Source organism: Athene cunicularia (assembly GCF_003259725.1).
Source record: "Athene cunicularia isolate RWA chromosome 2 unlocalized genomic scaffold, athCun1 chr2_part1, whole genome shotgun sequence".
Taxonomy (NCBI): Eukaryota; Metazoa; Chordata; class Aves; order Strigiformes; family Strigidae; genus Athene; species Athene cunicularia.
The window spans coordinates 58,974,859-58,991,081 of record NW_020799095.1 but is presented as its reverse complement, the minus strand read 5'-3'; the positions used below and the strand labels follow the sequence as shown (position 1 = coordinate 58,991,081).

At 41.0% G+C, this 16,223-nt stretch overlaps 1 protein-coding gene across 3 annotated transcripts in view; it reads left to right on the top strand.

Annotated features, from left to right (window-relative positions):
- Positions 1 to 16,223, top strand: part of HIVEP1 (human immunodeficiency virus type I enhancer binding protein 1) — a 124,005-nt gene that overhangs the window by 61,062 nt on the left and 46,720 nt on the right. For all 3 annotated transcript variants that reach the window (XR_003397694.1, XM_026841686.1, XM_026841687.1), the window contains exon 2: positions 4,769 to 4,822. Coding sequence is in view for 2 of the 3 variants with exons in the window: in XM_026841686.1 (XP_026697487.1) it covers positions 4,769 to 4,822 (54 nt within the window). In the remaining variant the exon portion in view is untranslated. The remainder of the gene's footprint in view (positions 1 to 4,768; positions 4,823 to 16,223) is intronic.

The following is a 16,223-nucleotide window of genomic DNA, read 5'->3' as shown; positions in this document are numbered from 1 at the left end:
CCCCCCCCCTCCCTTTTAACAGTGATTCAGATGCATGCAAATATGTAAAATTTAAAATACCCCTGTTTGGGCATTTTGCATAAGCGTAATGAACATTTCTCACCCATCACCCCCATGTAAGCTTTCCTGATGGCTTAAGAGCAATCCTCCTCAGTGACTGCTTCTTCATTCCTGTGTGTGTCATCACTGTACAGGGCGACTTGTTCAGCAGGACAAAGTCATCTCATTACACTGGCCTGGGGAGGGACTCTTGTGAGCAAAAAAAGAGATGGAAAAAACAAGAACAAAACCCACAAATGGAAGATTTCATTTGCTTCAGCTTAAATTGGTGTCGGAAGTCATATTTTGCAAACCTCATACTTTTCAATATTTCTGCTTTCCTTGCGGAAATTCTTAAACCTTTATTTTCTTTCTTAACTGACCGTATAAATAAGGCCTTTAAAGTTTTTCTTGAAAATGTCTAATACATGTAAACACGTTCAAGTTTGTATACTTTGATATGCTGATATCTTTAGACCTTTTTCTTTTTAAAGATCTTTATACCACAGATAAAATGTAGCTTATAATTAAAATCTTTGAGGTTATATCGCTCGGTGAAAATCAAAAATAGAGAATGTAAAGCTGTTGAAAAATCTGGCTTATTTTTTCATTTAAAAACCCACCGTATCTAACTCAAGACTGTTGGTATCCATGTAATGATCTGTCGCAGCAGGAGGCATGTAAAACAAGAAGCTTATTTTACTGCATGCCAATCCCCTTCCTTGCGTTTCTAAAAAGCACAGTTACATTATATATTTAAAACTCCTAGGAATTTGATGGTATTTCCATGCAGCAGGTAACCTGCTGAGAGAGCTGTGTTAGACAATAACGTGAAAAGGTTTAAGACTGGAGTAAGAAAAGCCATTGCACCCACGTCATTTCATTTTATTTTATACACGTATGCATGCACGCATACATATATATAAGAATATATATATATATATATATATATATAATATGCATTATATGATGTTACGTGTGGTTTGCTTTTTTGTGGTATGGACCTGCCTAGGCTAACCAAGAGCTGGCCCCGTGACTTTGTGACACTGCTGTCATATGGAGTCTCCTCTCTGTACAGCGGCATGTATGATGACTTCCTCTTTTACTGCTGCTCTGCTTTTTCCCCTCTAGTAAGCACTTAGTGAGAAGTGTCCTGTCTTAAATTAGAGTGAGTCTATCACCGTCATCATTTGCTTCTAGACGTGTGCTACTCCAGAAGGCTGCTTGCTGAAGGTTGGGGACATTAAGATAGGTCTTGCAGCAATCCGGTCATCAAAATATGTGCTGTTCTGTCATTTGATGGGAAATAAAGAGGGTGCTGTGCCTGCCTTGTGTTAGAAATTTCCATTAGTTAAATTATTCTGTCTTATCCTGGTAAAAGTAAGTAATATTCCAGTGATAAAGAAATGTTTCCTTTGTAAAATTTTCAGATATAGTATCTTCAGTGTCACAGGTTATAATCTGAAATAATACTAAATCCGGTAAGTATTGGATTAGATACTATTATTTGCAATTAATAGCGGACTTTGCAGTTTTCTGTTCCTCCTGGGTTTTGCAGATGATTTTTGTGTAATGTATTTTGCTCGTAAAGAGTTTTCAAAGGTGTGTACTGTTACAGACTCTGTAACATAATTCTGAAAGAATATGGTACATTATCTGAAATAATTTGCCTTAAAATGTTTCACATATGACTAATTTAATGAGACAAAGGAGAAGGAAATGACGGGATAATATAAATGTGATTTTAGTTAGCAAGTTATTGTTAGCGTACATGGGAGTCGTCAGAAGAAGCAGGGAGACTGCCTTCCAGTGTCGCTGGGGCGAGTGGTTCACAGCCTGCTCTTCCTGCCTGCTCTGTGATGGCTCAGGGTTACCCAGTTCTTCCTTCCAGCCTGGAACGCAGCAGTTTGTAAGGTAGCTGCCCATATAGGGTCCATAGCTGTGAAATAGCAGCGGGCTGGGAAGCAGCTGGCACAGGTTTCGTAGGATGGTGTTAAACATGCCTCTGTGTAATGACAAGAGCAGGTAGCTGTGTGGTACGGGTGGTTACAAGGATGTGGTCCTCAATGAATACGTTTAGCAAGCGGACCCATGTTAATACGCATGCCTCATTTACGGTCAGAATCGGTGCACTGAGTTTCCAGAACCGATGCTGAAATGTATCGGGGTTCACAGTGCTTGAATCTGTTCTGTACAGAGATACCTGCATAGGTATGAAAACATATATGCGACAAATATAACTCGTTGGGGAAAAGAGATGCAGGAAGTGTAGGAGACTTTCTGGCTGTGTACCAAGCACATGTTTACTTACTGATTATTTCTGTTACCTGTGGTTCTTTGGGATTACAGTCTGACAAAGAAGTGGTTGGGAATTTCTGATAGGAACTCTTTTTTTTTTTTAAATAACAGAGAGAGAGAATTCAACTAAGGAGATCAAAGCATTCAGTCTTTCTGGCAGTCTAATGTAGCATGCTTCCAAAATACTTAAGTAATTCTTCTCTTTAAAATAGGATGATCGTGAGTTTAAATGCATAAATTTCTTGTAGCATTTATGTGAAATATGCAGATAATTCTTTTACTAATGAAACTGCACTTGTCTGTGTACTTAAGTATAAATTTTGTTGACAAATCTTTTAGATCCTTTCTAGACATAAATATCTTGTGTGTTAGCTATATCTCTAAACAGAGGGGGAATGAGTTTGATAGCCAATCTGTAGTTTTGATTGCTTGTTGCTTTTTGGTGAATCTTGCAGCTCCATTTACAGGGTTAATTTGTGGGTGTTTATTTTTCCTGTGTTCATGTATTTCTTCAGCTGTCATGCTACTTGTAAATTGCTTATTCTATCTTCTTTCTGTAAAGCAATAATCTGTGGGAAAACAGCATTAGATAGATTTTTCTTTAATAACATCAGTGGCACGAGTATATAAAAGGTGCTTTGTTTATGTTTTCTCTTACTTTTGTTAGAAATGGTTATTTACAGCCTGTTGTATACAAAAATGTATAGATACATACAGTATTTCAACTGTAGCTGAGATCCAGGAAGATGTTAAATATCAAGTCTTCAGTGTTTCAAATAAGTCTGCATAGCTGGTTTGGTAAAGAGCTGGTGAAGGGTTGTTCTCTTTTTGAGTTGCTTGTGTTTGTCTTCAGCAGGCAGTAAGTCAGTACAAAAGAAACTGTATAAAACTTTCTTTTAAATATATTATTATGTCTTGCCAAACTCAGAGGAAGAAAGATATTTGGCTTTTAAGGTTGTGGTGGTAATCTTTCTTGTTATAAGCTTCCTTTGCTCTGGCTGGGAGATTAGCATCCTTGTGAGATGTTTTGGTGCACCCCCTGGGACAACATACGGGAGAGAAATTATTAGGCTTTAGTGAGAAAGGAAACGTGGTACTAGTTTTGAAAGGCCAAAATGCAGAACTGGAGCGAGCTGAATGAAATTCGGTCTTAAAACCTTCAAGAAAGGTTTGTTTCAGTTATTTTTTTTGATTCTCTTAAGAAAATAATTGGAAAACGATGTCAAACTTCAACTCTGAACAAATGGTTCCAATGTACTTGAGTGGTTCAGCTTATAAATATTAGAGGAGTCATTTAAACCCACTGATTTAGGTTTGTTGAAGAAAGGAGCATTTTCTAGAAACCTTGTATTGTATAGGAATGGTGAGAAAAAGTCAGACCCAGTTACAGCCTCCACACTTGTGAAGAAGGAGGTGAGGACTTTGCAGAGCTGATTTGAACTAGTAGAGTATGTTTTATAAAAAATCACCACCACCCCCCAGGAAAAAAGAAGAAAAGGTTTCACAGATATTTTGGGAAATGATCGTTATATCTGAAAGCCATGTTCCAAGCTCAGATCTTGGTTGGTCAGGCCATAGTTTAATGTGGAGTTCAGCCTCTCTCAGTTCTGCTGCTTCTTATCAACACAACCTCTTATCCTGAAGCCACTCAGAAGACTGTTTGATACCAAAGAGAAATCGGTCTCAAGTTTTTATTCGTTCCAGTTGCCCCTTTTCTTGCTTATTTCTCTGCATGTGCAAACCCACACGTGTGCAGAGCACGGTCCCTGCTTCCTGCGGGATCTTCTGTGCGACAGCCGCAGAACACAGCTCCCTTCCCCACACCTGTGTGTTCGGGGGGCAGCAGGCAATCTGCAAAGGACGGAGTGAAAGTAAAGACTGGAGGCCTCTTTTTCCTCCTGCTGCATGTGTGGGAATTTCAGGTCATTTCACAGACGAATAAGCACGGGGCTACCACTCACCCCAGCTACTCCTGTGTGACAGTATTTGCTTCATCACTTCACATAGCAAATCCTGTTTGATGCTTCCATCGCCGTGTTTTAATGCCGCATTGTCTTGTTCTAACAGCATTTCCCAAAAATGTATTAAAATACTCTGTAATGCACCATAATACCTATTCCAAAGAGTCCCCCGGCTGCATAAATTATTATATATGGTACAAAATTATGGTGGGATTAGCGGTTGACTGCAGATCCAGTGCCAGTGCTTTTCTTTCTGCAGTTCTGTGTAATTTAGTATGTCAATAGCCTCGCTGGTAAAACATGATAAAATTTTGTATGGCTGTATTACTAATAATATACTACATATTTACATGTGAATGGTATAATTCCTAAATATAATCAGATAGTTCAAGACAGACTTAAGTAAATGACTTTCTAAAATCTTGCTTTTTTAAAATATGTATTTTAATAATGACTCCTCTTTCTTGCAGACAAAATTGAAGAAGCACAAAAACAACTTAATGGAACGGAAGACCAACAGAGAGGTAATAAACCCAAAAAATGAAATAGAAAAAAGCACACTGCGATTCTAAAGGCTGATCCAAAGCCTTTCTGCATCAGTGAAAAGACTCTATGCGCTGGATGAGGCCCCTGGCATGTCTGTCGGCAGATCAGGGGCTGTGTCTGTAACACCCCAATTTTGCTGAGACACAGGCTTTGTTTTAACCACTTGAGTAGCTGCCCTGACCTTGATGATACTGCTGAAGCTGTAGTGTTAGGGATGTGCACAAGTCATTGACTACAGCCTGTGCTAACCATTGGTTTGTGATATGATTTCCCTAATCATTAATAACCAGATTTGGTTTATGGCAAGCAATATGTGATGATTTCTAACAGATGCTGAAGGGGTATTGATCATCACAGGTTATTTTAAGAAACAGATGACCTGTGACAGATTAAATCTGTGTGTTAGAGCTTAGAAAGCTGGTGGAAAGTTGCTGCGCTTGAAGGCTGGCTGACTGCAGTGGTACCTGTTTGGTTGTGTGATGAAGCTCATGTACACACCCGCAGAGATGGCCAGAGAGACACCGAGGGGGGAGCCCAAACATGACTTTGCTGGCCTACTGCCGGGCCCATCATGGGAGAGCTGTCCATCTCCACAAGCCCAGAGGAGCAGAGGAGCAGACAGAAACCCAAATTAAGGGCTCAGAGGAAGGGAGAGCCTGTCCGGTCCCCTCCCAGGGCTGTCCCCACAGAGTCTCAGTCCCAGTGTCCAGGAGCGAAACCCATCACCATGAGCGCTCGGGAGCAGCTCTCCAGGTCACTTTTTGAACTTAACAGTGTTGTTAGCTGTAAGTGTGGGACACGTTGGGGGATGCAGGAGAGAAGCTTTGGGAGATTACACAGGATTTATTATGGCATGTCTAGGACATAAACCAAAGGTGGAAAAAGTGAGGGATTTAGATGATATGGGAAGGAGCAAATGTGGGAAGTAGAGGGATAACTAAATAAAAAGGTCTGTTTGCGTACTAGCAGGGGCTGGCCAGGACGCTTGTCTGGCAGTGCCCTGCACCTAACCATCACCTGTCCTGCCCTGCCCTGTCTTCTCATTAAACTCCACCTTCAACTGTTTTCCAGTAAGAGGCTCTTTACTCCCTGTGTGTATGTGGGGGGTCTGTGGTGCAGCAACTGGAGAGAGTATGGGTGAGACTGCAAGCAAAGATCATGCCAGATGAACCAGTGAGTAGGTAAAGTGGGCTGGGGGCCAGGATGGGTTTGGAGGTCTCTAAGGGCCACCTCTGGGTCTGAGAGTGGCTGCTGGTCTGTGGGGGTGAGAGCACAGGAGGGTGGCTGTAGGGACCAGGTGAGTCCTGGACAGCTCTGGCTGTGTCTGTGATGCTCTGTACCAGCAACTGAAGTGGGGCTGCAGCCTCGGAGGCTCTCATGTCCAGATGCAGCAGCTGGGGAAACTGGGTTCCAGGGGTGTCTACTGGGCAGGCTCAGTTTCTGAGCCCAGCTGCTTGTGGAGTCCACCTTGGCTATTGCCATTAATGGATCTCTGTCCTGCTCAGCCGGATCATGGAGCCGGATGAGGTAGTTAGTGTTGGTGTGAGTGCTCAGTGTCCATCTGGGATCTGTATGTCCAGCCATATGTATGTATATATGTATGTGGTGTAATATGTGTGCTCTGTGTGCATGTCCCTGTTGGAAAAACATTTTCAGCCTTGCTACCAGTTGTACCTGGTGGCATGGGGCGGCAGCAGCAGCCTCATTTCTCTTGGGCTGCCAGATTTGGCATGAGATATTTTCCTCTAACAGTACCCTGTGTAAGTGCTTGTCTTGTTCTGGCATTCACCTTTCATGGTAGTGAGCTGTCCTTCTGGCCTATGACACATGTGAACAGTGTTGTAAATTGTTAATGCTCTGACCTGGAAGCAAAGTTTGTTATCTTCTGTAACAATGAACTTCAAAACTTTTTGGAGATTAGAGAACAAGAAGAAATAAATACCCAGGCAGATCTCAGCAGGGTCCTTCTGGCCCAGCATTCAGCCTCCAACAGAGGAAATGGGACATACTGTTTAAGGACAGTACATAAGCCTGGCCACTTTCTTCAGTCAGTGTCCACAGACATTGGATTAGGGATGTCTGCCCTATCCCTTTACTGTTTAGGCATTTATGGAGCTCTTATCTCTGAATCCTTTTGATTAAATGCTATCTGCATCCAGCATTCTCTGGCAGCAAGCTGCAGAATTTCACTACCAATCACATTTAAAAGTACATTATTTTATCTTTTCTCCCTCAATTTCCAGTTTTTCTTCAATTTTCAACAGGTGTCCCCTGGTTCAAGCATTGTGAGAATTGTTATATAGCAGTTCTACAGTCACCTTATTCCCTGCCTTTGTGATTTTATAAATCTTGTCCATATCTTGCTCGTCTTTCTTTTCTCCAAACTCACGCTAGTTCGGTTTTTCAAGGGAAGGTTTGATACAAACTGTCTGTATGGGCACCAGGGCTGTGGTGGTGCTCTACATGATTGTACAAGGTGGAAGAGAAAAAAAAAAAAAAAGAAGCGACTAGATGATAATAGGGTAATAGCAGTCCTTCAGGCATTTACAGAGACTTTTCAGCAAACCAGACATTCTCCTAAATAGTTTTGACATATTTTTCTTTAGTGGATTGTAGAGAAGTGGTATTGTCATCCAAACATAAACAATGTGGGATGTAAAGTATAGCTGTCTGCTCTTCTTGATGTTGGTCTTGCAGAAGTAATGTTGCTCTGGATTATCTTTTGTGATGGACATGTTCAAGCTAAAGATGAGCTAACCTCTGCTTTCAGGCGTTTGTTCTCACATATGGCCCAGTAACATCTTTGTAGAGAAATTTTCTAGTGTCAACTTAACGATGTACTCTGAAAAGGATTGGATTGCAAAGCTTTATGTGGTCGTAGCACTCAGTTTTCAGCATCTTGGGATCCAAGAGATCACTGCTTAATTTTTGGCTTCCAATCTAAATTCATATGCCTGGCAATTGAAAAATAAATTTTTACATAGAAAATTGATACAGAAATAACTGGGATAATAAGGTTACTCTTTTCAAATGAAAAATGTCCTCTGCCTTTTTTTTTTTAGTTTCTTAAATGTCTGAAAAGATAGATTTATTGCTAATATGAAGTAAACAAAATTATTTATTTGAAGCTTTAGAGTCTGAAGGCCACTGAAAAAAAGAAAATACATGTTTTGAGCTCAACAAGTAAACAAAAAATGTGCACATATTCACATAAGTTATTTTAAATCACAGTCCAGTGTATACAGATTTGTGTGAAGTATGGTTATATATTTTTCTTGTTTGTTCATTTATTTTGTCTTTCAGCTCGTATAAATCACTTTAGATTTATTTCCTGTCTGAAATGAATAGGGAATGTAATTTTGTGGAATTTTTCATAAATTAACTACTGCTTTGTCAGTAGCAGACCTGTCAGTAACACAGCATATTTTTGCATGTAACACAGGGAAAAATTTTTCAGAAGTTTCATCATGCTGGGTTTCTGCTGACTACCATTGTGAATTGATCAGTCATAACTTTATATGTGTGTGGGATTTAAGTTAAATGTAATTGACTACAAAAAGATATTTATTTAACACCTTATTTTGCCATTAGCCGTAGTAATCCAATTTAGTGCAAATTGGAATAGGACTCTGTTAAGCATGGAGGAAACAGTAAAATAGCAGACATAGTTTTCGAGTTTGTGGGCTTTGGTTACTTAGTATAAAGTTGCAACTGGAAGACCTACTTTTTTACTTTTTGGAGTGCCTTTCAGTACGCCACAAAAGTCCACAAATACATTCAGATTCTGGATATTCAGCTGGCCTGCCATTGAGACCAGAAACATGTTCATTAGGGACCATGCTCACCTTCCTGCTCAGGGAGTGTGTAAGGTGGATAATTCTTGTGTCATTTCATTTTCTCTCAACTGCCCAATTGCTGCTATGAATTTTCCGTAGGAGAAGCTGTGCTTCTCTTTAGCTTTGATGATATCTCCCAAGGCTGTTTTACACCCTGGGTGTGCCCCTACTTCGGGGTTGAATTTCATCTTCTGATACATGTACAGGGTTTTGTTAGTGTGACAGAGAAGGCTTTGCTCCCAGGGAGTGCTCCACATGGTGTACTTTGAAACCTGGAAGGGATGGTGAGCTTGAACTACAGAAAATTTCTCCTTGAGAAGGCAGTGAAAGCTTCTCTGATGTGGGACCCAGTGGGTATCGTGGGCTGGAAAGCAGTCAACCAAATCCAACTGCTTTATCTTTGATCTACCGCTGGCCATCCTCCTAAGAAAGCCATCCCAAGAAAGTCTCTCTGTCTTCTCCCTTCCAGACTGGTAAAGTCAAGTCTTCTCAGATCCTTGTGATTACCACAGAGGCTTCTGATTTGGTCATCCCCTGAACCAGTTCAGCCACTGAAGGCCAATATGAAGCGCTGTAAGCATTTGTTTTCTTCTTTATCCATTGCAGCAGTTCTCTGCCTGTCACAGCAGCCTGGGTCCTAGGTACATCAGCTCCACCAACACCATCATTGCATTCTTTGGGACTAGTGGAACTAACCTGGTTATCTCCATGCTTGGTACCAGCAATGCTAAGATTGCCACCTGAATCTCTGTCTGCTTCTGAAGCTGTTCAGGGAACTAAAGTTGGTGACAACTCCAGCAACACCAAGATTTGCCATAGAAGGATAGCAGATCCCCAAAAGAACCATCTCATGGCGTGATGTATATTCTGTGTTGCCCACTGATCCTGGGGTCTTGCTGGCTGTTAGGAGTATTATCCTGGACTCAACCATATCACTTCAGGTAACTGCTTCTTGCCATGTTACAGCCAAAAAGATCAATGACCAATGGCTAAATCAGATGGAAGATGGATTTCCTCATTCTACTTTGCAGTTGTGGTGTTTGCTGTGTCCTCAGGGTATAGGGTGGTCTGGGGACATGTGTGTGTTCCTTGGCCTCATTACAGTTTAGGCTTGCAGACTGTCATGGTTGTTTGCCAGGTGTGCATTCGTCCCTCTGAAAAAGCTGTTCTTGTTTGACCAAGTTTTTGACTTTCTGCAGTGTTGTGGTTTAACCCCAGCCAGCAACTAAGCCCCACGCAACCACTTGCTCACTCCAGTGGGATGAAGGAGACAATCAGAAGGATAAAAGTAAGAAAACTCGTGGGTTGAGATAAAGGCTGTTTAACAGGTAAAGCAAAAGCTGCAAACGCAAGAAAAACAAAGCAAGGAGTTCACCACTTCCCACCAGCAGGCAGATACTCAGCCATCTCCAGGAAAGCAGGGCTCCATCACCTATAACGGTTACTTGGCAAGTCAAACGCCATCACTCTGATCTCCCCTTTCCTCCTTCTTCCGCAGCTTTATGTGCTGAGCATGATGTCATATGGTCTGGGACATCCCTTTGGACAGCTGGGGTCAGATGTCCCCACTGTGTCGCCTCCCAGCTTCTTCTGCACCCCAGCCTACTCCTTGGCAGGGTGGAGTGAGTAGCAGAAAAGGCTTTGACTCTGTGTAAGCACTGCTCAGCAATAAGAAAAACATCCCTGTATTATCCACACTGTTGTCAGCACAAATCCAAAACCCAGCCCCATACCAGTTATAGTGAAGAAAATTAACTCTATCCAAACCAAAACCAACACGTGCAGGAGAGGAGCACATGAGTAGACTGTACCTATTTCTTCAGTAAGTAAAATTGTAAAGTTTACTGATTGTCCCTACAAACTGCATGCAGTACAACAAATCCATCCTGAACTCAGACTTCCAGACCCTCTAACGGCATGCAGGCCTCTGCCAGTCTCCTCTCCTGATCTCTTCCCAGGACTGGTAGGTGTATACTGTGTAGCTTCAAGGAGAAGCCTGTTTTCAGCCTATCTTATTAGGGATCAGAGGCTTTGTATTACCTGCTGCCTCAGCAATTGCAGCTAACAAAAAGCATGGGAAGATTTACCTCTTGAATACTGTCTTTCCTTCAAGACTATACTTCATAGCATGGACCAGGAGGATCCATGTTCTGTTCGCTCTTTTTGTTATAGCACTCTTGGTCTCACCCCCCAGAAAAGATGACGTTGTAAACAGCAGAAAGAAATAAGCTGTCAGTTAAGTTTCAGATCAGTGTGTTATGTTGGTCCCCGCCAGTTTACCAATTCTCATTTTGGAGTACCCACTTGAGCTGAAGGGGTCAGGTCTATCCTAAAACTGTGTTAAGGTCTGTTTAGCACCTCTTTGAGTCTGTCATTTGGCTATCAGCCAAGTTGCTGTACTTTCTCAATCCATCATTTTCACATTCCTTAAAGAGCTTTTTCAGTTTCTTGCCTGTGGCTGGAGATGCTGCACATGGAATTTGAAGACTTGTGTATTCACAGTCTGCCTGTGAAAAGCTGTGTATTATCCTGCATCCTCAGTTTCAGAACCTCAGCATAGCTGTTCACTTCTTGGTCTGTGAAGATGGATTTCTAAGTTGCTCTCGCTTCTTTCAGAAGTCCAAGCAGTTGTGACAGATCTATCTTGATGATAGAGTTCCCTTCCAGAGGTACCTGGTCTCTAAGACAGTATCAGAATTTCACCAGATCAATTCTCTTTCCAGAGTCTCGTGCTTTGATATTAGTAGTACCCTCTTCATTTGCATCCTGAGATACAGAAACTTTGGCAGGTCCAAGAATTTTGTCTGACGTGATCAGTGGTTGTTTAAAAGGCAGCAAGCTCTGTCAGTATTTACTGAGAGACCACCAAGACAGAACCATTCAAAGCCCTGGTTGGACTCCAGCAAGGTCCAAATAACTTCTGGGGTGCTGTTGAAAAATACCTTTATTTCCAGCCTCTGTCATGGGGCTATCTAAAGCCTCCATCTGCACTTTCAATGAAGGGTGATCTGTCTCTGAAGCTTCAAGGTTGGCATGGCATTTGGTGGAGTGGCTCTGTAGTCACTGCATGCAGGACTGTAAGACTCTCCATTTGCTTGCATTGGTCCACGAATAGCTGTGGGGAACCACCCACTGTGTGAATGTACATTTGAGCTATCGTGGAAAGAAAGAGTAGAGAAAGGAGAAATTACGTTTCAGCAGCAAATATTCTCTGAGATGCACAATCCACATGCACATATGTTCCCCTCCCACACTTGCAGTCCCTTCAAAGTAGTGTGTTGGCATTGAGGAGAGGCAACTGAAATTAAATGCCCTTTACCTTGTTTGCCCATCTGCTGTTTTTTTAAACGGAATATTATTTTTCTAGTAAATTGAACGGCAATGAGATTTAGGTGAGGGAGTTTGTCATTATAAATGGAAGCCTGAAGACTTTAGTTCAGAAATGTAGGTTCTGCTGCAGAATCACGGTAGACATATTTTGTGTCTTCGGAGTCCTTCCAAACCCTCCCTACCTTACCATCCCTCTTGTTAAATGAATGCATGTTATTGACAAGATTATAGAAGGAGTCATACGTTATTATAAATATGCCAGCGTTCTCCGTAGATAAAACAAAATGTTGCATACATCTTGTCTTAAAGATTGATGCCCTTTTTATGTTGCCATGTCCCAGCTTAGAGATGACTCTCATCGGCCCACCATCTGGCCTCAAAGGCGCAGCCAGGTCCCTTCCCTCCTCTCCCCTCCCTGCAGGCACTCCCAAACCCACCTCCTGCCACTGCACCTCTCTCTGCCAAAAAGCAGGTGGGAGCACTGCATGCTGGTGGTGTACCCCGCTCCCTAGGACATCAGCTGTGGTCAATACTGTATTCTTTCCTTCAAGGGAAATAGGAAATTGAATGAGAAGGGGAGAGATCAAACAAAAATCTGGAAATGTGATGCTAAACAATTTCAGCATTTTGATTTACCAGCTTCGAATGATCTCATCTTCCACAGATGTTTCCCTGAATTTTTCCTGTAGGTTTGCAAGCATGTGGGCTTTCTCAATTCTTTGCTGCTCTGGTACCCAGATAGTATCATTAGTCCAAAACACTTTCGTTCCATTTTGTATTTGTAGGAAACTGTGCCTTACTTTTTAGGCAAGATGTGTAACCAAGATCCAAAGTTTCATTTGATTCTTTTCATCTTTCTGGCCTTATCTTCAGCAACCATATGGGCTAGAAATACAGTTGCTCTAAATGGAAGTATATAATCTTCAAAAGTTACAAGTTACAGTAGTGTCCTGTTTGCTACTTAATGCTGGTGAGAGGATTAGCTTTCCATTTTATTTTTCTGTTGACATACACCAGAGCTACCTACCTTTTACTTCCCAAATGCTCAAATCTACAAGCTAGCGATGATATTTCATGCCATTCAGTTTGCATTTTCCTGATGTCTGGTTTCATAAAGTGTTTGTATCCACATTAAAATATGTCAATACATGTGTCTGAGAGGTAATTTATTTAAATTGTTCTGTGTACGCCAAACTATAAGGCTTTAAATCAAGACTGAATTATCTTCCTAAAATATTTACAGCAGCTCAGACAGCCATGATTGGCTTAATACAGGAACTATTCATGTCTGTAGCTCATGTCATACAAGATCTCACATTTTCATAAAGTCTCATCTATTCTTTAAATCTCTGGTGTTTTCCCATTGAGGGATCATTGCATGCTGCTAATAACAAGGGTGACTTGAAAGGTCCTTTCTGTCTTCAGGCATATTTAGTGCAGGGTTTTCTGCCCGTAAAGGACAGTGAGAAAACACTACCAACTTCTGTGGGAGCAGGAATAGTCTCTGATATCATTTAACCTCATTTTCCATTGCTTCAGTCTTCAATAGTTAAGTACATTTTGATGTCCTCATTTTACCAGTGAGGGAAAACTGATAAATAAGGAGATTTTTACATGTTCTTTGCTCTGAGAAACAATGTTAGAATATGGGCTTAACCCAGGGAAGTTTTCTGGCTCCTGAAAAACCTCCTAGGTTATGAGTCAATGTCTGTATCTGTTATTTCTATTTTAATTTTCTTTCGTTAGTACATTTAGTTTAGACTACTAGCAGCTGAAATCTGCTCAGTAAATCCACTGCTGGTGCTAGACACAGCAAGAGCTGGTATTGTTTTGACAGGCAGACAAACAGATTTACAGTTTTAAATTGAACATTTCATCCTTTGGAGCTATTATGAGAACTTGGTTAAAGCATTAATGGGATGTTAAACTAATAGTATTTTGACTTTTCCTGACAAGTATAGCAAATTTTTTGAGTGACAGTTCAGCAAAAGAGATTGCAACCTGCAAGTAACGTTTTCAAAGGGACATTGTACAAATTAACTTTGTAAAACAATTGTTGAAAAAGCAACTTCCTGATAGTAAATGGGAAGTGGCTATTCCAAGTCACAGTACAGTGCATTGTTAAATCAGTGGCTGTGTTTTCAGGCACAATAACATTTTGAGCTTGACCTCGCTTTAGTGAATAGAAGGACTTCTTGTAAGTTTCTAAAATCTGAGGCCAGAACAAGCTCATTTTTGTGCTGGGAGGATGCTGAGCTAACAAACTAGCTAATTCGAGAGGCATACCTACGCGTGTGTAGTAAATGCAATAGGTTGCTAATTTTAGCTGATGTGAGCTGGGAGCAAGCCAGTTGTGGAAATGTGAGATTTTTTTCACTTGTTAGCTTTCTTGTAGTCTGCCTTGCATATGAGTAATGAGTATTTTTTTCATACTTTCCAGATACTCCTTTAGCTCAGGGAGTTGTTGATTTGCTTTGGCCGGCCTTCTTCTAAAGGGAAAATATAACATAAATGGATGGTGAGTTAGATATAGTGTACCACTCCCTGGCAGTTATATGCTATAGACTGACCCGGATGGTGTCTTTTCATAGGAATCTCCTCAAAAAGTGCATGTGTCTGTGTATGAGAGGATGAAAAAGAGACTGGGGACAACTGTGCAAAAGGGCATGTGAGGATGGGGAGAGGAAAGAGCTGTGAGTAGTTCGGTGGGACCTCAGCAAACCTACTCTGGGGGACATCCTCCTTCACACCTTGAGCACAACAGACCAAGGTTCCATGATTAGGACATCCCCAGTGTCTAGATTCCCATCAAATCAACTTCTTCAGCTTTTGTGATGTTCTAAAAACCAGACCTGCTGTGTAAGACTTTTCCTACTTGCTTTGCCATAGCTCCTATTTCTTTATTTTTAAATACTATGGTTGTTAGGTCTGAGCTCTTTGCTGCTCTTCGTTTCTCTTCAGTTGCTACAGGCAGTATGGAAATTGCTCCATTTGATCCCTGCTTTTCAAATGGAAGATTATATTAAAGAAATGCACAGAATATGACTGTGGAGCTTGTTCTGTTTGAACATCATTATGTGCAAAGAGAGTTTACTTAACATCTTGTTCCTTTAATTTCTGTTTTTTTTTGCCCTGAGACTCATGTTTGGGGATTTTATACTCAATATCTCATCTGACCAGATAGCAGTTGCCCATTGCTGATAACCCATGAGCCGTTCCATAATTCTGTTTTAATGGACTTTCTTCTTTATGTTAGGGGTAGAAGTTGTTCTAAAGGTTTGCTAGCCAAATCCTAACTTTCCAGTAACAACTGAGAATTCTTAAATTGTAAACAGATAATTTAATCGTGAAACTGTTTACAACGTTTTCTGACATATGAGGAAGATTTACAGATGTCCCTGAGGTATTTCAGTTAATTTCTGGCAACATACTTTCTCTAACTGGTTATGTTTTAACAGCTTTATTCTTACATGGGTAACTGGATGGAACTGGTTTCTGATGGGGCTTTGACTTGAGAGCTCATTAATTTGCCTCTGGGGAGGCATCCTCTCTTTTATCGTGTCCTTGTAGTGCCCAGTGAGGAAGAGCAACTCAGACTGGGCTGACTGGTGATGTTAGCTGTCATAATGTTGTCTGTCCACCTGCTTGTAGTCAACGTACTTTATCTTAACAGCTCTTAAGCAATGATTTGTTTTCTTAGTTTAGTGTTGGGGCTTCTGCGTAGATGAGAAATACAGTGTTGTTAAATGGCCGTAATGCAGAGCCAGTAGATAAGCTCCATAGAGCTACATAATATAGTAAATATTTTAAATTTTTGAGTATGTTTATGAACAGTTTATAAAGCTGTACAGTTTATAAAACTACTGTACACCTTTGCTGAATCTTCATATATTGACATTTTGTGTGAGCAGTTAGGCATTAACCATAGATTGTGTGGTCGGTACTTGCCATTCCTGTGTTGCCTTTCTTCTGTCTTTCAATGAAATGCTCAAGTCCTGTGAAAGTTTACAGTGGTTCAGTCTCTGCTGGTTTCTTACACATGTAATAGTGGGAAATCTCAGTCAGTATTGAATGTCATGTTTGATTTTATACGGGCAGGAAATTAACTCTTTTTGGGAAAAAAAAAAGAGTCATTTCACTTTGGTCAGAGATTTTCAGATGTGCTGAAAAGTTGCATTTGATTCCTGTTCACATATGGACGTTGACATTTCTC